General features: G+C 55.9%; 2 protein-coding genes across 5 annotated transcripts in view; one reads left to right on the top strand and one right to left on the bottom strand.

Annotated features, from left to right (window-relative positions):
- The first annotated feature begins 1,704 nt into the window (after window positions 1-1,704).
- NDUFB7 (NADH:ubiquinone oxidoreductase subunit B7) lies at window positions 1,705-7,689 on the top strand. Its single transcript, XM_031004558.3, has 3 exons — window positions 1,705-1,919; window positions 6,870-7,038; window positions 7,502-7,689. The coding sequence occupies exons 1-3, from the start codon at window positions 1,808-1,810 to the stop codon at window positions 7,632-7,634; spliced, it is 414 nt and encodes a 137-aa protein (XP_030860418.1). The 5' UTR covers window positions 1,705-1,807; the 3' UTR covers window positions 7,635-7,689.
- Window positions 7,690-7,788: 99 nt separating this feature from the next.
- TECR (trans-2,3-enoyl-CoA reductase) overlaps window positions 7,789-27,986 on the bottom strand; it is a 37,931-nt gene continuing 17,733 nt past the window's right edge. For 3 of the 4 annotated variants that reach the window (XM_055371978.2, XM_031004707.3, XM_031004706.3), the window contains 12 exons: window positions 11,232-11,282; window positions 10,550-10,601; window positions 10,105-10,149; window positions 9,904-10,007; window positions 9,710-9,825; window positions 9,520-9,625; window positions 8,931-9,003; window positions 8,797-8,840; window positions 8,666-8,723; window positions 8,499-8,587; window positions 8,100-8,145; window positions 7,789-8,019 (listed from right to left, as the gene is read on the bottom strand). In XM_055371978.2, coding sequence (XP_055227953.1) covers window positions 7,892-8,019; window positions 8,100-8,145; window positions 8,499-8,587; window positions 8,666-8,723; window positions 8,797-8,840; window positions 8,931-9,003; window positions 9,520-9,625; window positions 9,710-9,825; window positions 9,904-10,007; window positions 10,105-10,149; window positions 10,550-10,601; window positions 11,232-11,282 — 912 coding nt within the window. In that variant the 3' untranslated portion in view covers window positions 7,789-7,891. Of the gene's footprint in view, window positions 8,020-8,099; window positions 8,146-8,498; window positions 8,588-8,665; window positions 8,724-8,796; window positions 8,841-8,930; window positions 9,004-9,519; window positions 9,626-9,709; window positions 9,826-9,903; window positions 10,008-10,104; window positions 10,150-10,549; window positions 10,634-11,231; window positions 11,283-27,986 lie in introns of all 4 variants that reach the window. The other variant, XM_031004704.3, reaches the window with a different exon arrangement.

Raw genomic sequence — 27,986 nt, 5'->3', positions numbered from 1 at the left:
TAAGGCAGGAGAATCGCTTGAAACCAGGAGGCGGAGGTTGCAGTGAGCCGAGATCACACCACTTCACTCCAGCCTGGGCAACAAGAGTGAAACTCTGTCTCAAAAAAAAAGAAAAAGAAAAGTCTCTATTGCCAGTTGTCTATTCTCAATAGCTTGCTTTTTTCACTTAATATATCAGCAGCCACTTCCCCATGTCAACACATAAAGATCTAGTTGAGTAATTCTCCCAAAGCTGGTCACTAGACCAGCAACTTCACATCACCTGGGAATTTTTATAGACAGGGTCTCACTCTGTTGCCTAGGCTGGAGCGCAGTGATGGGATCACGGCTCACTGCAGCCTGGAACTCCTGGGCTCAAGTTATCCTCCTGCCTCAGCCTCCCGAGTAGCTGGGACTACAAGCGTGCACCACCACACCCGGCTTTTTTTTTTTTTTTTTTTTTTTTTTTTTGTAGAGATGGAGTCTCCCTATATTGCCCAGGCTGGTCTCAAACTCCTGAGTTCAGGAGATCCTCCCATCTCGGCTTCCCAAAGCTCTGAGATGACAGGTGTGAGCCACTGCCCTGGCCCTTATTTTTTTTTTCCATTAGACTGTTTTTCTGTTCCATTAGACTGTAAGCTTGAAAGACAGGAACCACGTCTGCCTTTCTTTCTGACCACTGGACCCAGCATACCATACAGTAGATGCCTAATACATGCTTTGTCAGACTGGGGGAAAATATATATTAGATATTAATATTATATATAAATATATTTTAAAATTGTATAAAGATTGCATATATATATATAATTTATTTGAAATTTCAGCTTTAAATAATTGTTTTTGACCAGGCACAGTGGCTTACGCCCATAATCCCAACACTTTGAGAGGCTGAGGCAGGAGGATCCCTGGAGCCCAAGAGTTCAAGGTTGCAGTGAGCTATGATTGTGCCACTGTGCTCCAGCCTGGGTGACAGGATGAGACCCTATCTCAAAAAATAATAAAATAATAATAACTGTATTTATGAATAACTTTTATTTAAATTAAATTTATCAGAATCTTTCTTGGACAGGCACTGTGGCTCATGCCCGTAATCCCAGCATTTTGGGAGGCTGAGGCGGGGGAATCACTTGAGGTCAGGGGTTCGAGACCAGCCTGGCCAACATGGCGAAACCCCGTCTCTACTAAAAATACAAAAATTAGCTGGGGGTGGTGGCGGGCGCCTGTAATCCCAGCTACTCAGGAGGCTGAGGCAAGAGAATTTGAGCCCAGGAGGTGGAGATTGCAGCGAGCCGAGATCGCGCCAATACACTCCAGTCTGGGCGACAGGTACTGTGTCTCCAAAAAAAAAAAAAAATTCTTAAAGTGACTTTATGCAAAATTACATACATTAACGATATAATAGATATCGTGCCTTTTTTAAGAGAAATTTGAATGTTTTCAAAGAAAAAACTTTTTGGAAAATGATATGAAAAATAATTTTAATATGTGCTTTAGCCTCGGGCTACCAGAAGAGCCCCAGATAGGATCGAGGGAGGCCTCAGTCCCACACCGTCCCCTTCTGCCCCGCCCAGATGGATTTCCAGGCTCAGGGAAGTCCCCTCTCGGGTCCAACCATATCCTGCGAAGAGACACAGCACCTGTCCCGCCTCCGCCTGTCCGCGAGGTGACGCCAGGCGGACCGGAGCGATCCTCTGGAGTCCTTCATCTCTATGATCTCCGCAGCTGCCTAAGTGACCCGGAAGCTGTGTCTGACTGAGGGGTCAGTGGTTCCAGGTAGGAGCTAGGTGACCCTCGGCTGCTGCAGGGATCTGCAGCGACTGCAGCCATGGGGGCGCACCTGGTCCGGCGCTACCTGGGCGATGCCTCGGTGGAGCCCGACCCCCTGCAGATGCCAACCTTCCCGCCAGACTACGGCTTCCCCGAACGCAAGGAGCGCGGTGAGGCCCAGTGCGCAGGCGCAGCCAGAGGGAGTGGGGCGCGGGTGCCTGAACCCCTGAACACCTGGCACCCCAGGGCTGGGCTCTAACCTCAGGTGTTGTATCTGGGTTTGGGTCTAGACTAGGAGTCCACAGGATGTGCATGACCCCACCTCAGTGTGGAGGCGTTCCAGCCCAAGGGCACGGCTTGAGCAAAAGCCAGGGAGCAAAAGTGAGGCGACAAGTGGGGGTTCGGGCAGGAATGCGACGCGCAGAGCTGGGTCGAGTCTTTTTTTTTTTTTCTTTTGAGACGGAGTCTCGCTTTTTCTTTCAGGCTGGAGTGCAGTGGCTTGGTCTCGATTCACTGGCAGCCTCCACCTCCTGGGTTCAAGCGATTCTCCTGCCTCAGCCTCGCGAGTAGCTGTGATTACAGATGTGTACAACCATGCCCAGCTACTTTTTTGTATTGTTAGTAGAGACGGGGTTTCTCCTTGTTGGCCAGGCTGGTCTTGAACTCCTGACCTCAAGTGATCCGCCCGCCTCGGCCTCCCAAAGTGCTGGGATCGCAGGCGTCAGTCACCACGCCCGGCCTCGGGCCAAGTCTTGGGGGACGTGGGGAGTCGTGGGAGGGCAGGGACACGTTCATTGTACGCCCTTCCTGATGTCGCTGCAATTGTGGGGTATGCACAAGGAAATAAGGAAGATTCGAGCTGCAAATACTGTCCTGCAAAGTGCTTTGTTTTGCTTTGAGACGGGATCTTGCTCTGTTGCCCAGGCTGAGTGTAGTGGCACAATCACAGCTCATTGCATCCTCGACCTCCTGGGCTCAAATGATCCTGCCGCCTCAGCCTCCCAAGTAGCTGGGACTACAGGAGCACCCCAGGATGCCAGACTGATTTTTTATTTTTTGTAAAGTTGGGGGTCTTGCTATGTTGCCCAGGCTGGTCTCAAACTCCTGGGCTCAAACGATCCTTCTGCCCAGCTTCCCAAAGTGCTGGGATTGAAGATGTGAGCCACTACGCCCAGGATGGTTTTTTGGTTCGTGTGTTTGTTTTTGCTTTTAATGTAGTAATATCACAGGCATACCGAGCACCAGCTCTGGGCCACGTCCCACGTTAGGCACCGCAGATACAGCAGGGAACTGGAGGGATGCAGGCACTGTCTCCAGAGAACTCAGCACAGTGGGAAAGATTGTGGAATCAGAGCTGGGGGTGTCAAGGCAGGCTTCCAAGAGGCAGTGGCTGGAAACAAAGACGTGAAGGGTGGCTGGGCGCAGTGGCTCATGCCTGTAATCCCAGCACTTTGGGAGGCTGAGGCGGGCAGATCACCTGAGGTCAGGAGTTTGAGACCAGCCTGGCCAACATGGTGAAACACCATCTCTACTAAAAATACAAAAATTGAGGCCGGGCATGGTGTCTCACACCCATAATCCCAGCACTTTGGGAGGCCGAGGCAGGCAGATCACGAGGTCAGGGGATTGAGACCATCCTGGCCAATGTGGTGAAACCCTGTCTCTACTAAAAATACAAAAATTAGCCAGGGGCGTGGTGGTGCACACTTGTAGTCCCAGCTACTCAGGAGACTGAGGCAGGAGAATCGCTTGAACCCAGGAGGCATAGGTTATAGTGAGCCGAGATCACACCACTGCACTCCAGCCTGGGCGACAGAGCAAGACTCCATCGCAAAAACAAAATACAAAAATTAAGCCAGGCACGGTGGCTTATGCCTGTAACCCCAGCACTTTGGGAGGCCAAGGCCGGTGGATCACCTGAGGTCAGGAGTTTGAGACCAGCCTGGCCAACATGGTGAAACCCCGTCTCTACTCTACTAAAAATACAAAAATTAGCCAGGTGTGGTGGCGCATGCCTGTAATCCTAGCTGTCTGGGAGGCTGAGGCAGGAGAATTGGCTGGAACCCAGGAGGCAGAGGTTGCAGAGAACCAAGGTCAGGCCACCACACTCCAGCCTGGGTGACAGAGCGAGACTGTCTGAAAAAAAAAAAAAAAAAAAACCCCAAAGATGTGAAGGGGCATGAGTAGGGGTTGACCAAAGAGAGGTGGCAGAGCCAAGCTTCTAAGCAGAGGAGGGACACAATCAGTTTTGGTTGGTCAAAAGGTCACACTGTCTACTGAGTGGGCGACAAGCTTGAGACAGAGACCTCTAAGCAGCCTGGATTTGAGAGAAAGTTGGGAGACGGTGTAATCACTCCAGTGTCCACACTCCGCGTAGTCCTTTCGCCCCAGCTGAACCTGCAGTTCATTGGTCCGTCCACCTTCCTCCCACTGCCTTACATACCTTGCTTTCCCCAAGATCAGCTTTGCAAACGCTAGCAACCTGCTGCCCTTCTCTCTTGCTTACTCTGGATAAACTCACCTCTTTCCCTTCCTTGGTGCCTATCCCCGTGCAACTGAACATAATGGGGGGCGGGAAGATAAGAAAAAAACAGCTCTAAGCCAGGCAAAATGGCTCATGCCTGTAATCCCAACGGTTTGGGAGGCAAAGGCAGGAGGATTGCTCAAGGCCAGAAGTTCAAGAACAGCCTGGGCAACATAGCAAGGCCCTGTCTCTACAATGTTTTATTTTTATTTTTTAATAAGCTGGGTGTGGTGGCACATTCCTGCAGTCCCTGCTGACCGGTCTCTCGATTGGTACTCCAGTGGACTCTTTATGGTGCCTGGCCTTTCTCTTACCTCCCGGATCCTTCACTCTCTCCCTCCCTCCTAGATCACTGTCCCCTGCCCTCTCTTTCCTCCTTTCCACCCCCTTTCAGCCAGTCACTTTGCTCACTGCAACATCTGCCTTCCCAGTTCAAGCGATTCTCCCGCCTCAGCCTCCCGAGTAGCTGGGATTACAGGTGCGTGCCACCACACCTGACTCATTTTTGTATTTTTAGTAGAGACAGGGTTTTACCATGTCGGCCAGGCTGATCTCGAACTCCTGACCTCAAGTGATCCACCTGCCTCGGCCTCCCAAAGTGCTGGGTTTACAGGCGTGAGCCACCGCGCCCGGCCCATATTTATTTATTTGTTTATAGAGATGGGCTCTCGCTCTGTTGCTTAGGCTGGAGTGCAGTGGGGTGGTTATCACCCACTGCAGCCTCAAACTCCTGGGTTCAAGCGATCCTCCCGAGTAGCTCTGGATACTCCGTGTGCACTACCGTGCAAAGATAATTTTATTATTTTTTTCTGGACATGGGATCTTTCTGTGCTCCCCAGGCTGGTCTCCCTAATACTTAAGCACTGCCAGACACGCTGTGGTGCTCTGTCTTCTGTCTGTTCTGTGTCTCCCTCCGAGGGCAGGGACACTTGTGTGTTGTGTTCCCTGCTGTATCCGCACCACTAAGCACACAGTAGGCAGTCTAAAGTCCTTGCTGCTAGCTGATTATAAGTTCAAGACAAAAGAGGGAGGAGTCTAGGATTGCCACCTGGAGCTCCAAGTGCAGATAGGGAACAGCCAAGGGCTGCAGGTGATACCCAGGCCTGGGGCTCAAGCGAGGTGTGGGGTGGAGGGACCACATCGGGCTCATCTACATACGGGGCGGCAGCAGAGAAAAAGGCTCTCAGGCCGGGCGCAGTGGCTCACACCTGTAATCCCAGCACTTTGGGAGGCCAAGGTGGGTGGATCACCTGAGGTCAGGAGTTCAAGACCAGCCTGACTAACATGGCGAAACCCCATCTCTACTAAAAATACAAAAATTAGTCGGGCATGGTGGCAGGCACCTGTAGTTCCAGCTACTCAGGAAGCTGAGGCAGGAGAATTGCTTGAACCTGGGAGACAGAGGTTGCAGTGAGCTGAGATCTTGCCACTGCCCTCCAGCCTGGGTGACAGAGTGAGACTCCATCTCAAAAGAAAAATGCTCCCAGAACAAAGCGTAAGGTAAGGCAGCCATAGAGATGGGAGGAAACCTGGGGAGGAGGGATGTGGGAGGAGCCACAGGAAAGAAGGAAGCGGGAGGCTGGGGTCCTGGGCTGTTGGGTGGCCCTGTGAGAGCCCGTGTCTGGGCAGTGAGGGGGTAGGGCAGAAGCCAGGGAATGGGACAAGGGGCAGGAGAGGAGGACCTGGGCCTCAGTGGGATGAGAGAATCACAGCTGGGAAGCAAAGGGGAGAGAAGCCAGCAGGGGACGACTGCCATTGAGATGTGAATATATCTCGTCTCACTTGCGCAGATGGGAAGGAGCTGGGACCGAGAAAGATGTGGACGTCAGGAGGGCTAGGGAGGCTGGGTCTGAGGGAGGCGGCGGGGAACGAGTGCAGGATCGCCAGGCACAGGCTCAGGGGTGAGTGTCCAGGATTCCTCATGCTCCCATCGGCCCCCTCCTGAAGGCTGATTTGTCCAGAGTCGGGTTTGCTAGGTGAGTGGGGCACCGGGACCCAGATACTAGTCCAGTTGTCTTCTGAGCCCACGCCTAAGTACCTTACAGGTACTGTTAGCTCCGTGGATGCTCGGGTAACTTCCATGACCAGATGGTCAGTTCTGAGGCTGAGAGAGAGGCCACGCCGCCGGCCAGTGCAGAGCTGGGACTTGGGTGGGTTGCAGACAGGAAAGGCTGGGAGTGCTGCCTGGAGCCCCAGGTGCAGGTGGAGGGGCTGAGGGTTACTCTGGGAGAAGGTGGATTCTGAACTCGGACTCTGGAGAGCGGGGCTGTAGAGAGTTGTGGATGGGCATCCCTGTGGGAGGGGAGGCAAGGATCCGGCACGGGATGTTGAGGTGCCTCAGGGTGATGGGGAGCCACCTTCTCCTGTCTGGCCCTTGGTGTCTGGAGTTGCCTTTGTGCAAATTAGAAAAGGAGGCCCCTTCAGGACAGTGCATCCGTCAAAGGCATCTGCCATCCACTGCCATCTGCCACCTGGATGTGAATGGGGGACACCCCAAGCCGTGCCTTCCTGAAGCCGTGTGCCTCAGTCCCCTGGGGATCCCCGGAATTGGGGTGGGGAGCCTCCAGCCTGGTTGAGCCCCGCCCACTCCCTGCAGAGATGGTGGCCACACAGCAGGAGATGATGGACGCGCAGCTGAGGCTCCAGCTGCGGGACTACTGCGCCCACTACCTCATCCGGCTGCTCAAGTGCAAGCGCGACAGCTTCCCCAACTTCCTGGCCTGCAAGCAGGAGCGACACGACTGGGACTACTGCGAGCACCGCGAGTGAGCACCCCCACACCGGCCCCACACACCCCTGGCCCACCCAAGCCCCCCACACGCCCAGCCCGCCCGAGCCCCCCTTCCCCCCCCCGCCAACACCCACAGCCTGCACCCCACCCAGGCCCTGGCCCCTGGCAGGATGTGGCTCCAGAGGCCAGGGACCTGAACTGCCACTGAGGTTTCTAGCCAGGCCCCACCTTAGTCCCAGAGAGGGCTCTCTAGGGGCCTGTTGGATGGGGACAGGGCAGGTGGCTGAAGCCACCTAGGGGAGTGGCCAAGCCCAGGTTCCAGTGGGAAGCCCTGCCACCTGCGTGGGCAGACCCCAGACCCAAGCCACAGGCACTCGGACATGTCTTCTTCAGAGGCCTCCCCCACAGTGCTCTGGGACAGCCCCTCCGCTTCCCAGGGCTTGGGGGGCATGTCCTGGCCAGGGACCCTGACAGCCCCTCTCGTGCTTTTCCCCCAGCTATGTGATGCGCATGAAGGAGTTTGAGCGGGAGCGGAGGCTGCTCCAGCGGAAGAAGCGGCGGGAGAAGAAGGCGGCAGAGTTGGCCAAAGGCCAGGGACCCGGGGAAGTGGACCCCAAGGTGGCCCTGTAGGGGGTGCACCCCCCACCCTATGGACCAGTCAAATAAAAGCCTTCAGGCCCCTCAACCAGAGTCCCCTCTTACTGCTCCGACGCGAGAGTGGGGAGAGAGTGAAGGGCAGTGTGGTGGTCCCCAACCCCGGAAAGAAACAGAGCCCGAGTCCGACTGGGGCAGGCGGGCTTTATTCCGGGTGCTGGAGAGCTGTGGGCCCCACTCCTCCCCCAGAATGCCACTGGGGTGAGGAGCTGAGCCTCAGCAGGGGTGAGCGCTCAGAGCAGGAAGGGGATGATGGGCATGCGCAGGGGCGGGTAGTCCCGGAACTCCTTCAGGTAGCTGCGGTGCTTGCCCTTGGCCCAGATGGTCATCTGGGTGAAGCCCACCAGGGAGAACAGGGCCACTGCAGGAAAGAACGGGCGTCAGGGAGGGGCTGCCGGCCCGGAGGGGCAGGGCCCCGCCGAGGGAGGGCGGCAGGCTCACCTGGGAGACACTGCGTCATGATGGCGAAACCGATCCAGGACCCCACCTGTGGGCAGGGGCGGAGAGTGAGCGTGGGCAGGGCTGGGCAAGGCCCGCTGTTCCGCCACCCTCGCAACCCGTGTATGTGGCTGTCCTGGACTCAGCCAGCCACCTCCCGCCGCCCCTGCTTTCTGAGTCAGGAATGGGAACCCAATTCCAGCGGAAGCGGGGCTGTATACGTCGGAAGCCCAGCGGCAAACGCCTCCCGGCCACCACAGCAGAGGCCGCGGTCTCCACCTCCCAATGCTCCCGGCGCAGGCGGCAAAAGCAGCTGCCCAGCCAGGCGCCCCCTCCTAGGGGCTGGTCCCTCCACATGGGACCCCAAGTCCCAGGGCAGAGAGGGGTAAGGCAGCCCCTCACCTCGTAGGTGTAGTTGGGACAGGACACCAGCAGGAAGAGCCACGTGAAGGGGTTCTTGGTGGGGTATGGGATCTTCCGCGTCTTGGACCCTGGCAGGCAGGACAGGAGGAGAAAGTCAGACCCCCTCACCCAGCCCAGCTGTCCCCCTGCCCCCAGCAGGCACTCACCAGCGGGCCGCAGGTCCCGCAGGGCCATGTGGATGGAGAAGTTGCCGAGCTGGCAGATCTGTCAGAGAAGCAGGATCAGCCTAGGGCCGCCCAGACTCCCCCGACCCCGTCCCCACACCCAGCCTCCTTACCACAAAGATGGCGAGCGCCAGTTTCACCTGCTGAGCTCCGTAGGCTGAAGAGGAAGCAGGGAGGGGAGCCCATGAGGGGAGGACCCGCTGGGTGGGGACCGTGAGGGAGGGAAGGATGGTCTGAGGCCACTTACTAGGGGGAGTGTAGAGAGGGTGATTGATGTAATAGGCCATCCACGCGGCGAAGCCCCAGTAGTAGGTGCAGTTCTGAAAGGGAGCAGGGCAGGGATGGGACTTGGGCCAGCACCGGACAAGGCAGATTCTGCCCATGTCTTATCCCAAGGGGCCTGGGAGCATGGTGGGAAAGGACAGGAGGGGCCTTGGGGCCGGGCTGGGGAGAATAGGCGGGGCCAAGGGGTGAGGCTAGGGCAGGGCTCTGTGAGGGCGTGGTGGACAGGACGGGCCTAGGGGTGAAACTGGGGCGGGGCTCTGCAGGGGCGGGGCTGGGGGGATAGGCGGTGCCTAGGGGTGAGACTGGGGTGGATAGGCAGGCCTAGGGGCGCGACGGGGGCGGGGCTGGGGAGGACGGGCGGGGTTTAGAGGCTCTGCGGGGGCGGGGCTGGGGAGGTTAGGCGGGGCCTAGGGGTAGGGCTCTGCTGGGGCGTAGTGGCAGACAGGAAGGGCCTTGGGGTAGGGCTCGGTGGGGGCGGGGCGGGGTGGGGCAGAAAGGCGGGGCTTAGGGGTGAGGCGGGGCTTAGGGGTGAGGCGGGGACGGGCTCTCACCTTGAAGATGTTGCGCAAAGGCATAGTGCCATGGGAGAAGCGGTGCACGAAGAGCGTCTCCAGCAGGCGCTTGACGTAGTGGAATGAGTGGCAGATGCAGGCGAGGCTGGTCGGGGGGAGCAGGCTCAGCTGGGGCTGGTCCGGCAGGTCTTCTGCCTTCCCCTACCCTCCTCCCGCCTGCCCCACTTACTGCACCACTGTATGCCGACTGGACGTAAAGTCATATTTGTGGCCATAGATGAAGGGCACTCGGAAGTAGAAGAGCAGGTAGATGAAAAGGGGCCCCGCGTACTCTGTTAGGAAGACCTGAGAGTAGAGGGGGCCAAGATGAGTCACCCAATGTGGCTGACGGGAAAAGAGGCCGTGGGTAGGGTCAGAACTCACCGTCACCCAGCTGATCTGGGCCCCCAGGTCCCGGAAGTACAGTGTGGCCGTGGTGCCCACGGGCAGCTTCTGCAGAACATCCTCATCCTTCAGGGACTTGCCCTCTGCAGAGAGGCGGGCCAGAGCTCAGGGGCTACCCGGGCCTTCTCCCACTGCCACCCAGGAGCCCAGGGGGCGGGCCGAGTGGACAGCTGTACTCACTAGGGTCCAGGCGGAGGGACTGGCGGGCGGGGTACCACTGCGGATCTGCGGGGAGAACAGGGCAGTTACAGCCCACAGCCTGGCAGGGCTCAGCCGGTCCGCTGCCCAGCCGCTGTGCCAGCTTCTCAGGGTTCCCAGGGTGCAAGGACCCCAGGACTCCACAGCTCCTCCCCCCTGGGGGCAAAGCCTCAGGCTTGTGCAGTTTCAGGACACAGGCCAGAAGAGCGCGGGCAGAAGCAGGATCTTGTCCTTCCCAGAGCCTAGCAAGGGCGTTCCTGCAGAGTGCCACGTGGGGGCGCCTGCCCCAGTCATGCCCCAGAAGCCTGGGCCACACTGGGGCATCTCTGCAGGCCCCTGGGAGAGGGGTGCAGGATGGGATCCCTCCCACCCTAAGGTCCCTGGTCAAAGGGGTTGCAGGGGCAGTGTGGCCGGGCCTAGAACTCACGGGTCTTAGTGAAGAGGTTCTTGATCTCCGCAATGGTGGCGTGGGGCTCCACCTGGGGGAAGCACAGGCGCAGGGACGTCAGCTCTGCGGGGAGCCCAGACTCAGGATGGGGAGGTACTGAAGGGGATGGCAGGCTGGGGGTTGGGCTGCAGCTATGGGAAGGGGGAAGGGCTGGGGTCCAGGCCTCTGCCTGCAGTCAGGGAAGGACCACCGAGGGCCCTGCCAGTGCAGTGACAGCAGGGGTCTGGGGCTCCACTTCTACCCTCAGCCAGCAGGCCCCCAGCCCGGCTAGTGGCAGATTAAGCATGGGAAGGCGAGCCTGCTTCTCTGCCCCTCCTCTCCACTCCTCACCCATGACTCTCCCAGGAGCAAAGGCCCTCTGTCCTCCCCACGGACAGCACAAGCCCCTTCCCCCAGGCCCGGCCTCAGCAGGGGCAAGGCTCACTCCTCCACCGCCCTCCCAGGACCAAAATCCCCGCAGGGTCCACTGAGACTCCTGTGCCTCCATTTCCCCGCCACACCCAGGGGACATGGCTATCCACCCTACCCCAAGTGAGGGCATACCTCTCCATAGGGCAGGGGGTGGGGCACAAAGGGCCCCACTGGACAGCTCCTGGGTTATAAGGATTGGGGTCCCGGGCCCAGTGCCCTTGGCCCAGTGCAGCCCACGCCCCAGTCCTACCTTGTCCAAGAAACACAGCTTCTCCCTTGTCTTTGCATCCAGAATCTCCACCTCGAAGAAGAGAACAGCCTTTTTAGGTTTCTTGGCCACCTTTGGGGGTGTGGGCCTGGGGAGCCCATTGAGGCCAGGGAGGAGGCCTGGGGTGGCCTCCCGGGCCAACAAGCTCAAGTTCAAGTCCATGCCGCCTGCCACCAGCCCTGCCACTCGGCTCTGCCCACGGTGGCCAGCAGCCCCAGCTGCCGGCCGTCAGCCCCCACCACCAACCTCCCCACGGGAAGCAGCCCTGGGCCGGGCAAGCGCGATCAAATTCTGCCGCGGTGCTGGAAAGGAGCCCGTGCCGGCCCTGGCACTGCCGACTTCTATGCCAGATGTAACCCGAGTGGCAACCACAGCCACAGCCCAGCTAAATATAAAACCGCCCCAGACTGCGCCCCCCAGGAGCCATGCCACAGACCTTCTCTGAGGGGGGGCTTGGGAGTCTCCCCGGGGAGCCAGGCTGCCCTGAAAGCAGCTTTTGAGCGGTCACAGCCCCTCAACGGCACCAGCACAGGGAAAGCCCCAGGGGCAGGCATGACAACACCTCCCAGCCCCCGCCCTGCACAGAGCCAGTGGCTGGAGGAGAGTGAGAGGCCAGCGGGCTGTGCAGGCCCCGGCCCGCAGCTCAGGCCTAGGGAGTTCACTGGGCTTGGAGAAATCCCAGCTATTTTGAGAATCCGCGAGACAGATCATCCATTTCCCCTTCTGAGCTGTAAGAGACACTTTGGATTATTTTCCTTGTGCATTTGTGTTACCAGGGAGGTGACAGATTCTGGAGTTATGGGTGCAGAGAGCCTCTCTCGAAGTGTGGGAAGGATCGGGGTGTGTGGAAGTTTTAGGCAACCGCCTCCAGCTTGGGCTGATGAGGTCTCCCCAACCTTCCTCCCCACCCACTTCTCACCTTGTAGCCACCTGTGGGGCAGGCTTTCCACTGAGTCAGCCCAAACACTGCACCCTCACCCAGGACCTGCGCCCCACTAAAGCCCGGCGCTTCCTGCGTCCAAGAGCCAGGCCTGTGCCAGCCCCTGAGGGAGGAGTCTGGCCCAGCCCTCCCTGAGCCCCCAGGCCAGTGATGAACAATGCGAGTGCAGAGGGGCAGGGCTGGAGGGAGGCAGCCCCCGGGGATCTGACCCACCCTCTGCAGGGGTCAGTGCAATCCTATTATACAGGGGTCATGGCAAGCAGGCAGGCCTGATCCCAAGTCAGCCACCAGCCAGCAATTCTTGGGGGACCCTTCCTACCCACAGAAACCCAGCGGGGGCCCCCAGAGGCTGCCTGAGGAAAAGGAGCAGGACACAACGCTCACAAACAAACCTCTGGGCTGGGGCCATCCCAGGGCAGGCCTACCCACCCAGAGCCCAGGGAGACCGGGCCACAGCAGCTAGGGCCCACTCTGAAGATGAGGGCACCACGGTCAAGCCAGAGAAGCTGGGTACCCCTCCTGCACATTCCCAACGACAGTGGGAGACAAGGGGGCTTGGTGGCCTGCACTCGGGAACCGTAACCAGCCCTGCCTTGTAGTCCCTGGGGGACCCCAGGCATGTCACCTCTCTCTAGGCCTCAGAAGGGGGCAGGTAGGAAGCAGACTACCTCCCAGGACTGTGACGGTCTCCTGAGACAATGCATGGGGTACACTAGGTGACCCCTGACAGATGGGAGGCACCCTATGGGATAGGAGGCATTGTTGCCCGTGGGTTTGGTTCAGATCCCCACTCCCCTGCTGGCCTGGCAGTCACCACAACATGGGGGCCTATTTCCCCAGCTATGACACATTCGCCCCCACTTCCTGGACAGGAGGGTGGGAATGGGCCCAGCAGCCAGGAAATCCTGGCCCATGGGGCCTCCTGAGTCCCTGCTGTCAACTCCAGGCACTGCCTGGCCTTGTGGCCTCTAGGGGAAGGTTACTGAACTCCTCCGAGCCACAGCGATAACAAGGCCAAAGAGCTGGCACATGGAAGGGCCAGAAAAAAGAGCTCGGTCACACCACGCAGGACGTTGGGCCCCACCAAGGGGATATGTAGGATAGGGACAGAGGACACAGGGCGGGATGCACGGGAAAGGGTTAGCACAGCAGGGCCCTGGGCGGGCACGGGGCCTGCCCTGTGGCTGCAGGTATATTAATAGTTCCTGGGCCCCAGGCAGGCAGTGCCCACACGCTTTCAAGCCCGTGTGGCCTGTAGGAAGGCAGCCCAGCGTCCACAGGGAGAGAAGGCCTCCGAGTTCCTGCTGAACCACTCAACAGCTTAAAATACAACCAGCCCCTCTCCCGGTCCAGCCAGCTGCTAGTGGGAGGGGTGAAATCCTACCCTGCTCCCCCCAACCTGGGCACCAAACCAGGGCCCAAGAGGGAGAGTACGGCCATCAGGGTCCCAGCTAGCTGCTGGGAGAGGACGCCGGGCTGCAGCAGGAGGGGGTAGCCGAGAGAGGGGCCACGCTCACAGCTGCAGCAGTGGTGCCCAGGCCAGCCTGAGGCCCAAGGAGAGGAGACGCCCAAACCTGCAAGGAGGTAAGCCCGGGCTGCAAGGTGGCGCCTAGGGGCCCCTGCAGACAGGAATGCCCAAGGCTAGGGCCACCTGGGCAGGATGAGTCCTCAGTGGGATGGCCGTCCATCTCCCATTTCCTGCCCCAAATCCCCAGCTCGTCGGCCATCTCCTCCTAGAGAGAGGACTGAGAGGCTCTGGGGGGAGCAGGAGGCCTCTCCGTACTATTCTTGCAATTCCCTGTGTCTCTACAATTTATTTTATTTTATTTTTTTTTTTTTGAGACAGAGTCTCACTCTGTCGCCCACGTTGGAGTGCAGCAGTGTGATCTCGATTCACTGCAACCTCCGCCTCCCGGGTTCAAACGATTCTCCCGCCTCAGCCTCCAGAGTAGCTGGGATTACAGGCATACACCACCACATCCAGCTAATTTTTTGTATTTTAGGAGAGATGGGGTTTCACCATGTTGCCCAGGCTGGTCTCGAACTCCTGAGCTCAGGCAATCCACCACCTCGGCCTCCCAAAGTGCTAGGATTATAGGCGTGAGCCACCTGGCCCGGCCTATAATTATTTCTAAGTAAGAAAGTTAAATAAGATATTCCAGGTGGGGTAAAAGAAATAAGTTACGCTAGGAAACAAGCCAGACACAAAGGTCCCATATCTATGCAAAATGCCCAGAGCAGACAGACAGAAAAGCAAATTGGAGGGGCCAGGGGCTGGGCGGGGGGAATGGGGAGTGGTTGCTGCTGGGTACCCGGTCTCCTTTCAGAGTGAGGAAAATGTTCTGGAACGAGACAGAGGTGGAGGCTGCACAATGATGCACGTGCACTCAATGCCACTGTTCACTTCTAAATGGTTAGTTTCATGTTACATGAATTTCACCTCAATAAATTATTGTTTAAAGGGGTGAGGGGTAACAAACAGGCCCCACATACCCATCAAAATAAAAAGTCGGGTGGGAGGAGCAGGAGAGGTTCCCCACCCCTCAGAGGGAGGGCCTAATGTGAGACCTCATCGAGGACTCCACGCCCCACACCCCACTGCCACCCCAACCTCTGCTCTGTGCCTGCCACACACACACACACACACACACACACACACACACACACACACACACACACACACGCCTGCCTAGGCCTGAGGCCAACAGGGGGCAGAGGCTCCCAGGGGAAGCCCAGGGCTGCAGAGGGTACAGGCAGCTGCTGAACAGAGCCCCAGGCAGGGGATCCTGAGCACAGACGGGGAGGTGGCAGGCTCTGGCCCCATCTCCAGGAGAAGCGGTGAGGCAGGGAGGACAGGCAGGACCTCCTGAGGAAGCCCACGGAGCCACTCGGAGGGGCTGGGAGGGGCTGAGATGCTCTGGGTGGATGAAGGGATACCTGTGGGAGGGGGGCTACTGGTGTCAGCGAGGTCCCAGCACTGGCCACGGGCAAGGGGTGAGACCCCATAGCCTCAGGCACGACGGGCAGGGAGAGGGCAGGAACGGGCAGACAGGCAGGCGCTCTGGCCTGGGGCACAGGCTGGTGGCTCTGCCGGCCTGTGGCTCTGTGATGACAGTTCCACTAGCCTGAGAGGAATTCTCACCAGGAGGCCCAAGATTCCCGGGCCCAGCCAACAGCAACTCGTGGCAGCACGAGGTCAGGGCAGGGCCAAGAGCCAAGACATAGGGTGCGGCGCGAAGCGCACCCTGCAAGAGGGAGCAGGGGCGAGGTTTGTGCCTCCTAAGCCCGGAGGGGAGTGCCGCAAGCAACAGAGCCCCTGTCTTCACTGTCTTTGTGATCATGAAGATATTACTAATGGGGGCAGGAGGAGTGAAAAGGGGGGCTCTCGTTGTCTAAGCACTTGTCACAGCTCCTGGGAACGCGCCCGCCTGGTGGGTGAACAACCCAGAGAAGCAGACCTGCCCATTTCCTGACTGTGTGGCCCTGGGCAAGTTACCCAACCTCTCTGAACCTCCATTTCCTCATGGCAAAGTGTGCTGTCCCCAGCTGCCATCTGACAGGGTTACCGTAATCATCCCCAGTTTAGGATAAATCTTATTAAGGATAAATATAGGCCGGGCGTGGTGGCTCACGCCTGTAATGCCAGCACTTTGGGAGGCCGAGGCGGGTGAATCACGAGGTCAGGAGATCGAGACCATCCTGGCTAACACGGTGAAACCCCGTCTCTACTAAAAATACAAAAAATTAGCCGGGTGTGGTGGCGGGTGCCTGTAGTCCCAGCTACTCGGGAGGCTGAGGCAGGAGAATGGCGCGAACCCGGGAGGCAGAGCTTGCAGTGAACCGAGATCGCGCCACTGCACTCCAGCCTGGGCGACAGAGCGAGACTCCATCTCAAAAAAAAAGAATAAATATGATAACCGGGCACGGTGGCTCATGCCTGTAATCCTAGCACTTTGGGAGGTCAAGGTGGGCGGGTTACCTGAGGTCAGGAGTTCAAGACCAGCCTGGACAACATGGCGAAACCCCGTCTCTACCAAAGATACAAAAATTAGCCAGGCGTGGTGGTGCATGCCTGTAATCCCAGCTACTCAGGAGGCTGTGGCAGGAGAAGTGCTTGAACCCAGGAGGAGGAGGCTGCAGTGAGCTGATATCGCACCACTGCACTCCAGCCTGGGAGACAGAGCAAGACTCCATCTCAAAATTTAAAAAAAGAATAAATATGATTAGGTGGGGCACTATGGCTCACACCTGTAATCCCAGCACTTTGGGAGGCCGAGGCAGGCAGATCACCTGAGGCCAGGAGTTCGAGACCAGCCTGCCCAACATGGTGAAACCCCGTCTCTAATAAAAATACAAAAATTAGCCAGGCATGGTGGTGTGTGCCTGTAATCCCAGCTACTCAGGAGGTTGAGTCAGGAGAATTGCTTGAACTCGGGATGGTGGAGGTTGCAGTGAGCTGAGTTTATGCCATTGCACTCCAGCCTGGGCGACACAGCAAGACCCTGTCTCAAAATAAATAAATAAATAAATACGATTAGACCAACACTAGCAGAACAGCCATGCCAGGTGCACAAGGGGAACAAACCCTGGCAGGATCCACAGGCCCCTTCTCCTGGGACGCTGACCATGCTCTTGAAGGGGCCCATCCACAGGAAGCCAGGGCCAGAGAGCTGGTGCACTGATGCCTCGCCCAGCTGGTCACAGTGAACCCAAACCCTAACAATAGCGAGATACTTTCGGTGCAGAGGCCGAGCTGACCCGTCACCACCGGGATGGCTGCAAGCGGCGGAGGCTGCGACGCTCCCCACTGCCCCCTTGTGGCCGCACAGCCTCACTCCCGCCTGGTGGAAGGGCGCCCGCAGCAGCCGGCTCAGGAACTGTCCCAAAGCCGATGTCAGGGAGGGAGACAGCTCTGGTGCAGAATGGGACCTTAACCCTGGCCCTGCCACCAGCCAAGATAGCTCAGGGAGCCTGCATTCACTTATCCATTCATTCATTCCTGCCTCCCTCCTTCCCACACCCCAGGCACTGTTCCAGCTCCTGTTCCAGCTCCTGGGATATGGCAGTGAAAAAAACCAAGCCAGCCTCTGGGGTTCATGGGACCTGAATTCTAGCCTGTGCATGCTGGGGAAGCAGGGGGTGGGGGCAGATAGCCATAGCATGTTTTGTCACCAAGAGTTGTGAACAAAACTAGAAGGTTGTGGGGGAGGTCAGAATGTGGTTTTTTTTGGTTTTTGTTTTTTTTTTTTTTTGAGAGAGAGTCTCGCTGTCGCCCAGGCTGGAGTGCAGTGGCGCGATCTCGGCTCACTGCAGCCTCCAAGAGGATGGCCATTTGAGAGTGGTCAGGGAAGGCCTTTCTGAGAAAGGGGCGTGTGAAAAAAGGCCAGTAGACAGTGGGGGAACCAGTGCAGTCCAGGCAGAGGGAACAGTAAGTGCCAAGGCCCTGAGGCTGGACCATACCTAGCGTGGCTGAGCAGGAAGGAGTCCTGTGTGGCCTGAGCAGAGTGAGTCAGGGAGAGAGTGGGAGGAGGTGAGGGCAGAAAGGTGATGTGGCGGTCTGTGCCACGGCTTTGTGGGCCACAGGGAGGATGTTAGCTTTTACTCTGAGTGAAGTGGCAGCCATAGAGGGTTCTTGAGCAGAGGAGGGATGAGACTTGGCTCAGGTTCAAGACTTGGGCTTCCCCAGCTTTACCTGCTTGCCACTGCTGGGTGGAACAGACTGGAGGAGTGAGCGCAGAAGCTGGGAGCAAAGAGGGAGCTATAGAGAGGTGAAAAGTGGGCTGGGCGCAGTGGCTCACGCCTGGAATCCCAGCACTTTAGGAGGCTGAGACAGGATGATCACTTAAGCCCAGGAGTTCAAGACCAGCTTGGGCAAAATAGCAAGGCTCTGCCTCTACAAAAAGTATTTATAAAAATTAGCTGGGTCCACGCATGGTGACTCACACCTGTAATCCCAGCACTTTGGGAGGCTGAGGTGGGCAGATCACCTGAGGTCAGGAGTTCGAGACCAGCCTGGCCAACATGGTAAAACCCCATGTAAAAACACAAAAATTAGCCAAGTGTGGTGGCACACACCTGTAATCCCAGCCACTTGGGAGGCTGAGGCACAAGAATCACTTAAACCCAGGAGATGGAGGTTGTAGTGAGCCAAGATTGCGCCACTGCACTCCAGCCTGGGCAATAGAGTGAGACTCTGTCTAAAAAAAAAAAAAAAAAAAAAGAATAAATAAAAATACAAAAAATTCGCTGGGCATGGCAGTGGGCACCTGTAATCCCAGCTACTCAGGAGGCTGAGGCAGGAGAATCGCTTGAACCCAGGAGGCAGAGGTTGCAATGAGCCGAGATCACACCACTGCACTCCAGCCTGGGCCACAGGGCAAGACTCCATCTCAAAAAACAAAAATAAAAAATTAGCCAGGTGTGGTGACTCGCACCTATGGTCCTACCTACTCCTCAGGGACTGAGACAGGAGGATCACTTAAGCTTAGGAGTTCCAGGCTGCAGTGAGCCATGACTGATTGCACTACGGCACTCCTGCCTGGGGGACAAAGCAAGACCCTGTCTCAAAAAAAAAAAAACAAGGCCAGGCGCAGTGGCTCACGCCTGTAATCCCAGCACTCTGGGAGGCGGACATGGGTGGATCACGAGGTCAAGAGATCAAGACCAGCCAGGCTAACATGGTGAAACCCCATCTCTACTAAAAATACAAAAATTAGCTGGGCATGGTGGCACGTGCCTGTAGTCCCAGCTACTCAGGAGGCTGAGGCAAGAGAATCGATTGAACCCAGGAGGCGGAGGTTGCAGTGAGCAGAGGTCAGGCCACTGCACTCCAACCTGGTGACAGAGTGAAACTCCATCTCAAAAAAAAAAAAACACAAGGCAGAGACAAGCAGTGAAATTCTGGACAGATGTGGAGGTGAAGAGTGGGTGTCGCCTGAGAGTGGAGTGGGTGTGGGGATGAGAGGCACAGGGAAGGAGGGAGGAGCAGGCACCACCTGAGCCAAGGCTGGAAGAGCTGAGCCTGCAATTCCTGCTCATCCCCTGGAGGCGCAGCCTGAAGGCCTGGCACACACAGCCATGCACAGAAGGCCTCTGGAGCTTCGGCTTCCCCAGCTTCACAAACAAGCCAAGCCTGGTGCTTCCCAGTCCTCTCCCGGCTGTAAACAAGCAGGTTCAATGGCCTTGCTGGCGGCAGAGTCCACACCACAGGACCCAGCAAAGCGCCTGCCTGCCCTCTCGGCCCCAGAAGAGGGGCAGACCCGGGCCAGAGGGGGAAGCTTGGATTCTGGGCCGGCCTCATCTCCCATGGCTTATGAACCTGAAACTTCTGTGTGTCCTAGGACGTGACCTGCCTAATGGTGATGAGTGAGAACAGTGACCAACAGTTATTTCACGTTCCCTGCCCGGGGCTGGAACTGCCACAGCTTCCCAGACATCTCTCCTGCAGCAGCCGGAGGGAGCAGGAGCCATTAGCTCCGTTTCACAGATGAAGAGGCCAAGATCTAAGCAGTAAATCCCAGAGCCCAGAAGACCACGCGCGCATGTTGAAAGCCAGGTCATACCCCACCACACATGGGCCTCCAGGGCCCCTTTGCAGAGCTGATGTGGTGCCGCACAGCCCACCTGTTGAGCTCAAAGCTCCGGCAGGCTCTCTCGGACCCCGCAGGAGACTGCACTCCCTGGTAGGAAGCATCTTCTCCCGAGTCTGGGGCACAAGAGGCCTGGCTGGGGGTGCGAGCCCTGGTCAGTGCAACCAGGGCCCCAGGTAAAGACACGAAGGGCCTGACAGGTGCTGCAGCTGGCCAGCCGGGCACTCACCATCCCCACGCCAGGCACAAGCGCTGCTGCATTCATCGCCTGAGCTCCCTGTCCAGCCAATGCCCAGCACAGAGGTCGGAGGCCTGGCCCGATCATGCCCAGAGCCACGCCGGCCACCTCGCCCCCATCACCTCGCCCCCATCACAAATGCAGAGACTCCGCACATTCATATGGACTCCGGCTCAGCGACTCAGCCCTCTCGGCTCCCTTTCCTTCCCACTTCCAGAAATATCAAGTCAACCTGCTAATGCCAGGATGGCTGAGAAGACCTAGGGCTCAGCTGCCAGGAACCCTGCACAGGCCACACCTGCTCGGCCAGAAATACCACCTTCCCTAGTGGCCTCAGCGTATGACCTCGTTTCTCAGTGGCACCCGGGGGCGGCTGCACCAGCCTCCCCGAGGCGCCATGGTGGAAGCAGAATGTCACCCAGGGTGGGGAGGAAGGGCTGAGAGTGGCTGACCTCCCACTCCCAGGTCCCTGGACCGCTCTGCTCCTGTCTTCTACCCGTGCTGGCAAGATGAGAGGTGCCAGGGTCTCAATGCCAATGTCTCTGGGCTCTCGGATCCGAGGCCAGGGCCAGGTGCAGAGGCAGCGGTAGCCCGGGACCCGGAGAAGCTGGAGCTGCTGTTCCCATCCAGCAGAGCCCCGAGCGAGCAGGTAGCAATCCAGCCTTGGAAGATGGTCATCGGATGCACGAGCTCCTGGCTGGGGCGAGCAGCCACAGCCATTCATAGAGGATGAATATGGCACAAGACAAACACAGTGGGAAGTTGGAGAACCTGGGTCTCAGCCCTGGGCCTGCCCCCCATTCTCAGTGGCACCCACAGCCTACACCCATCCCTGGGGTTGTGCCCTCAGAGCCTCCGAGGAGCACTGGCCCACCCAGAGCGACGCTGATCTGGCCCGTTTCATTCAGACATGACATCTATCAGATGCTCACCCTGTACCTAGGACTATGCTGAGACCGCCACCCAGGCCTCACCCAGGCCCTATAAGAAAAAGACTGGGCCGGGCGCAGTGGCTCACACCTGTAATCCCAGCACTTTGGGAGGCCGAAGCGGGTGGATCACGAGGCCAGGAGATCGAGACCATCCTGGCTAACACGGTGAAACCTCGTCTCTACTAAAAGTACAAAAAAAGTTAGCCGGGCATGGTGGCGGGTGCCTGTAGTCCCAGCTACTCGGGAGGCTGAGGCAGGAGAATGGCGTGAACCCGGGAGGCGGAGCTTGCAGTGAGCCAGAGATTGCGCCACTGCACTCCAGCCTGGGCGACAGAACGAGACTCTGTCTCAAAAAAAAAAAGAAAAGAAAAAGACTGTGATGCCTGTTAAGTGGCTTGGAAAACTGGGGCTTGGGAACGAGGAAGCCCTTGCCCAACGTAAGTAGCCTGGAAGTGCCCATGTGAGTGTCCACCCAGCTTGCTCAGGCCCAAAGCTCCTACAATAAAATAACGCCTCCATCCTAGAGAGCAGGGCTATGTGCAACAGAGAAAGGAAAAGGCAGGCCGGGCACGGTGGCTCACGCCTATAATCCCAGCACTTTGGGAGGCCAGACTGGGAGGATTGCTTGAGCCCGGGAGGTCAAGGCTGCAGTGACCTATCATTGCACCACTGCACTCCAGCCTGGGGGACAGAAGACATGCTATCTCAAAAAAAAAAAAAGAAGAAAGAAAGAAAAGAAAAAGGCCGGGCGCGGTGGCTCATGCCTGTAATCTCAGCACTTTGGGAGGCCAAGGTAGGTGGACTGCTTGAGCCCAGGAGGTCAAGGCTGAGTTATGACTGCACCACTGACTGCACTCCAGCCTGGGCGACAGAGCGAGACTCCATCTCAAAAAAAAAAAAAAAGAGAGAGAGAGAGAGGGAGGGAGGGAGGGAGGGAGAGAGAGAGAGAGGGAGGGAGGGGGAGACAGAGAGAGAGAGAGAGAGAGAAAGGAAAGAAAAAGAGGAAGAAAGGAAGAAATAAAGACATAAGGGTAAAAACAAACAAAAGAAAAACAAAAACAAAAAAACAAAAAACCCACCACCCTGGATGCGATCCTCCAGCAGACACTGAGAACTGAGCCTCTCTGCCTGGCCTGAGGACCCAGCCCGCTGGCCTCTGCCCCACAGCCTCACACAGCCAGGCTGTACCAGAGCAAAAGGTCTATCAGCAACTCATACCACAGGGGGGCCCAGGCAGGGTTTACAGCTGTGGCAATGCCTCCTGCATGTTTTCCTGTCACAAGCTAAGACAGCCAATGGGCCTAGAAAAGCAGGGGCGTGTCCTCAATGCTGACTGAGAGGCACCGCCACAGGGGGCGGTGCCAGACCTGCCTTTGCCTGTCTGCTTCTCCAACTAGTAAATGGGTGTGCCTGCAAGACCATCTAACACAGGGACTGCTTAGGAATTAGGGAATTCCTGCAGCCTGGGCAACATGTCAAAACTCCTTCTCTACACAAAATATAATAATTGGCCAGGTGCGGTGGCTCACGCCTGTAATCCCAGTACTCTGGGAGGCCGAGGTGGGTGGATCACCTGAGGTCAGGAGTTTGAGACTAGCCTGGCCAACATGATGAAACCCTATCTCTACTAAAAATACAAAAAAATTAGCTGGGTGTGGTGGTGGGTGCCTGTAATCCCAGCTACTCAGGAGCCTGAGGCAGGAGAATCGTTATGAACCTGGGAGGTGGAGGTTGCAGTGAGCCGAGATCGCACCACTGCACTCCAGCCTGGGTGACAAAGCAAGACTCCATATCAAAAAAAGAAAAAAAAAATAGTGTCTTTGCAGACATAATTAAGGATCTTAAGATGACATTATCCTGAATTTAAGGTGGACTTAATAAGAGAAAGGAGTGTCCTTATAAGTAAAAGGAGCGGCCGGGCGTGGTAGTTCATGCCTGTAATCCCAGTACTCTGGGAGGCCAAGGTGGGCAGATCATCTGAGGTCAGGAGTTCGACACCAGCCTGGCCAACATGGTGAAACCCTTTCTCTACAAAAATTAGCTGGGCATAGTGGTACGGGCCTGTAGTCCCAGCTACGGGGGAGGCTGAGACAGGAGAATCGCATGAACCCAGGAGGTGAAGGTTGCAGTGAGCTGAGATCACGCCACTATACTGCTGCATGTGCAACAGAGCAAGACTCCATCTAAAAAACAAACAAACCAAAAAACTGACACTCCTGGCCGCTGGGGCCAGCCCTCAAGGAGCTCCAGTGTAAAGGCCAAACACTCAACTCCCCAGGTCCCAGACCCCCAGGGGATGGTCCAGAACTGCATCCCTGCACCCACAGCTGGGTGGCAGGCGGGGACGACACCTGGGTCTCTCTCCAACTCAGGGCAGGAAGGCGCTGTCGGACTAGGAAGCTGGAAGGGGGCCAGAGGCTGAGCCCTGCAGATACAAACTGACTGGAGGAGCCGGAGGAGCTCATCCGGGCCAACCCCCGACTGCCCGAGTCCAGCAGACAGGTTAGTCCACCCCCATGAGCTCAGCTTGCCAAAGAGCCTAGACTGGGATCTACGTGGCAGGCCTTATACACGCGGCGGCAGCTAACACCACCCGCCCACTCACAACCAGCCAGGCACGGAGGCTCATCCTCAACATGAATCATCTCCTTTACAATGTATTCATCCTCTTTTGCAGATAAGGAAACTGAGGCTTGTTTGTTCACTGACACATGCCAGGCACTGTTAAGGACTGTGGGGTTCAGCTATAGAAGGAGAGACAAAAATCCTTGCTCGCATGGAACTCACATCTTAGCAAAGAAAGAATGACAATGAAATAAATCACTATATGTAATATGTTCAAAGGTGACGTGCGACATGGAAAGAAGAAAGAAAGGAAAGGGGACAGGGAGTGGCAGTTGAAGGGGGCAGGTGTATAGTTTATTTATTTATTTATTTATTTTTTTTTTTTGAGACAGAGTCTCACTGTGTTGCCCAGGCTGGAGCGCAGCGGCACAATCTCGGCTCACTGCAACCTCCGCCTGCCGGGTTCCAGTGATTCTCCTGCCTCAGCCTCCTGAGTAGCTGGGATTACAGGTGCATGCCACCATGCCCAGCTAATTTTTGTATTTTTAGTAGAGATGGGGTTTCACCATGTTGGTCAGGCTCGTCTCAAACTCCTGACCTCGTGATCTGCCCGCCTCAGCCTCCCTAAGTGCTGGGATTACAGGCATGAGCCACTGCGCCTGGCCTACGGTATTTTATAAAGAGGCCAAAAGCTGAGTGCAGGTCAGGTACGCTGGCTCATGCCTGTAATCCCAGCACTTTGGGAGGCCAGGGCAGGAGGATCACTTGAGCCCAAGAGTTTGAGGCCAGGCTGGGCAACATAGCAAGACCCTTATCTCTATAAAAACTTTTAAAAACTTAGCCAGGTTAGGGGGCCGAGGAGGGAAGATCACAAGGTCTTCAAGACCAGGAGTTCAAGACTAGCCTGGCCAATATGGTGAAACCCCATCTCTGTGACAAATACAAAAGTTAGCTGGGCGTGGTGGCGCATGCCTGTAGTCCTAGCTCCTTGGGAGGCTGAGGCAGGAGAACTGCTTGAACCTGGGAGGCAGAGGTTGCAGTGAGCTGAGATCGCACCACTGCACCCCAGCCTGGCGAAAGAGTGAGACTCCATCTCAAAAAAAAAAAAAAGTCCAATTAAAGGTTGTGGAAATAATTCTGTGAAGGTAATGATGGCTTAGACAAATGGGTCAGCAAACTACAGCCGATAGGGCAACTCTGGTCTACTGCCGGCTTTTGAACCAACTAAAAATGGCTTTAACTTTTGTTTTATCTTTTAAAAAATACATGACGTTTTTACCTTTTTAAGCGGATGGAAAAAAAAAATCAAAGAAACCTATTTCGTGATATGTGAAAATTAAATTCAAATTTCGGTGTCCATAAATAGAGTTGTATTGAACACACCATGCTCACTGGATGTCATCTGTGGCTGCCACTGTAGCGGTATCACTGCCGCTGAGATGTCTGAGATGGTTGGATGCGGTGGCTCACGCCTGTAATCCCAGCACTTTGGGAGGCCAAGGTGAGCAGATCACTTGAAATCAGGAGTTCGAGACCAGCCTGGCCAACATGGTGAACCCCTGTCTCTATCAAAATACAAAAATTAGCCAGACGTGGTGATGCGTGCCTGTAATCCCAGCTATTTGGGAGGCTGAGACAGGAGAATTGCTTGAACCCGGGAAGCGGAGGTTGCAGTGAGCCGAGATCGCACCACCGCACTCCAGCCTGGGCAACAGTGCAAAACTCCGTCTCTAAAAGAAAAAAAAGAGACGACAGAGATGACTAGTGCTGCAGAGACCCTTAGGCAAAGCCTAAGATCTTTGCTAGTTGGATTAAGTTTGCCAACCCCTGGCTTAGGCCTGGTAATGGCAGTGAGGCTGATGAGAAGTGGTTAAATTCTAGAATGCTGAGCTAAGGGATGTGCTGACATTTGGACATGAGGCATGAGAGAAAGAGCAGAATCAAACAGCTTAGGGCCTGGGTAACAAACAGGCCGGAACTGCCACCAACGGGGTGGCGAAATGCAGGTTTGAGGGGAAAAATCAGAAGCTCCATTTTGGACACGTAAAGTTTGAAATGCCCATTAGGGCCAGGCATGGTGGCTCACACCTGTAATCCCAGCACGCTGGGAGGCCGAGAGGGGGCGGATCATGAAGTCAGGAGATCGAGACCATCCTGGCTAACACGGTGAAACCCCATCTCTACTAAAAATACAAAAAATTAGCCGGACGTGGTGGTGGGCACCTGTAGTCCCAGCTACTTGGAAGGCTGAGGCAGAAGAATCGCTTGAACCCAGGAGGCAGAGGTGGCATGAACCAAGATCACGCCACTGCACTCCAGCCTGGGCGACAGAGTGAGACTTCGTCTCAAAAAAAAGAAATGCCCATTAAATACCCACATGGTTGGGAGGCCAAGGCAGGAGGATCCCTCGAGGCCCAGAGTCCAAGACCCAAGACCCAAGACCAACCTGGGCAACATCGCAAGACCCCATTTCTACCAAAAAAAAACAAAAGTAGCCGGCTGTAGGTGGTATGCACCTGTAGTCCTAGCATACTCAGGAGGCTAAGGCAGGAGTATCACTTAAGCCCAGGAGGCCCAAGCTGCAGTGAACTATAATAATAGCACCATTGCACTCCAACCTGGGTGACAGAATGAGACCCTGACTCAAAAAAAAAAAAAAAAAAATTAGGCACAGTGGCTCACACCTGTAATCCCAGCACTTTGGGAGGCCAAGGCAGGTGGATTACCTGAGGTCAGGAGTTTGAGACCATCCTAGCTAACATGGTGAAAACTCATCTCGACTGAAAATACAAAAAATTAGCCGGGTGTGGTGGCACCATGCCTGTAGTCCCAGCTACTCCAGAGACTGAGGCACAAGAATCATTTGAACTTGGGAGGCAGAGGTTGCAGTGAGCAGAGTTCATGCCACTGCACTCCAGCCTGGGCAACAGACTGAGACTCTGTCTCAAAAAACATAAAATAAAATAAAATAAAATAAAATAAAATAAAATAAAATAAAATAAAATAAAATAAAATAGGCCAGGTACGGTAGCTCACACCTGTAACTAGTATTTTTACCTAAGCTTTAAGAGTTGCAAAAGATGTCATTTCTGGCCTACTGTCGGTATTAAAAATTTTACATAAACATTTACAGGACTCTGTTAAATCTATCTAGAGTCTAAATGCTTTAGTAATTTTAAACCTACCATTATCCCTTTAAAAAAAAATAAGAGGCTATGAATAAGCTCTTTAACATTTGCTCTCTTTTTGCTTTGAAGTTGGTTTCTGTTCCCCTCCTTCATAGGATCTTATTCTAATACATGTTTATGACTGAAGGTTAGCACTGATTACCCTATCATATTGATCAAATTGAAATTTAATTTTTAGGCTGGGTGCAGTGGCTCATGCCTGTAATCCCAGCACTTTGGGAGGCCAAGGTGGGCAGATCACTTGAGGTCAGGAGTTTGAGACCAGCCTGGCCAACATAGTGAAACCCTGTTTCTACTAAAAATACTAAAGTTAGCTGGGCGTAGTGGTGTGCACCTGTAGTCCCAGCTACCTGGGAGGCTAAGGTGGGAGAATGGCTTGAACCCGCCCTCAGAGGTGGAGGTTGCAGCAAGCCAAGATCGCGACACGGCACTCCAGCCAGGGCAACAGAGCAAGACTCCGTCTTAAAAAAAGAAAAGAAAAAATAAACTTAATGTTTAAGAAATATTTCAGTGACCAAAGGTTCTAAGCATAGAAAGAAAAATCCAGGCTAGACACGGTAGTGCATGCAGCCAGGCCAAGATAGTGAGAGCCCTGTTTCTGTAATAAATAAATAAAAAGAAAATTTCTGCAGGAGGTTGCTCACTACAACCTCTGCCTCCCGGGTTCAAGCAATTCTCCTGCCTCAGCCTCGCAAGTAGCCAGGATTACAGACACGTGCCACTGCACGTGGCTAATTTTTGTATTTTTAGTAGAAGAGGGGTTTCAGCATGTTGACCAGGCTGGTCTTGAACTCCTGACCTCAAGTGATCCGCCCACCTCGGCCTTCCAAAGTGCTGAAATTACAAGTGTGAGCCACTACACCTGGCCTAGGGTGGAGTTTTCTCAGAGCAAAAAAAAAAAAATCCCAAATCTAGAATTCCTTCTGAGTTAGATGCCCAAAAACTTTCAGTGTGATCTATGATCGGAAATGTCTGTAATGATTTCCCAGCTGAGTAGCCCCCAGCGCCGCCCCCATGATTTTTCTGAAAGCAGATTTGTGACCACCCCAGGTGCAGAAGGACTTGGTCCCCAGGGACGAGCTAGCATGGATCACTTCCTCATCTTCCAGGCAGGTCCCCCAAGAGTCAGTGGCATGGCGGGCGTGACCCAGCCAGGAAGGGAGATCAGGGTCCCAACTCCTAGTCCAGCCATGTCCTGGGGGCTCTATGTGGCCCAGAGGAGCTCTGATCAGGCCTTGGATGGAATACTGAGCCACTCAGCTCTGCCTGAGGGAGGCTGCAGTTA

Source organism: Gorilla gorilla, chromosome 20, assembly GCF_029281585.2.
Source record: "Gorilla gorilla gorilla isolate KB3781 chromosome 20, NHGRI_mGorGor1-v2.1_pri, whole genome shotgun sequence".
Taxonomy (NCBI): Eukaryota; Metazoa; Chordata; class Mammalia; order Primates; family Hominidae; genus Gorilla; species Gorilla gorilla.
The sequence above is the reverse complement of the archived record's forward strand: the minus strand, read 5'-3'. Positions and strand labels throughout refer to the sequence as shown.

Excerpts from the sequence above, each read along its gene's own strand:
- NDUFB7 (XM_031004558.3), top strand. The coding sequence starts at position 1,808 with ATGGGGGCGCACCTGGTCCGGCGCTACCTGGGCGATGCCTCGGTGGAG. Across the intron at positions 1,920-6,869 it reads CCCCGAACGCAAGGAGCGCG|AGATGGTGGCCACACAGCAG; the intron begins GTGAGGCCCAGT and ends CACTCCCTGCAG. Across the intron at positions 7,039-7,501 it reads GACTACTGCGAGCACCGCGA|CTATGTGATGCGCATGAAGG; the intron begins GTGAGCACCCCC and ends CTTTTCCCCCAG.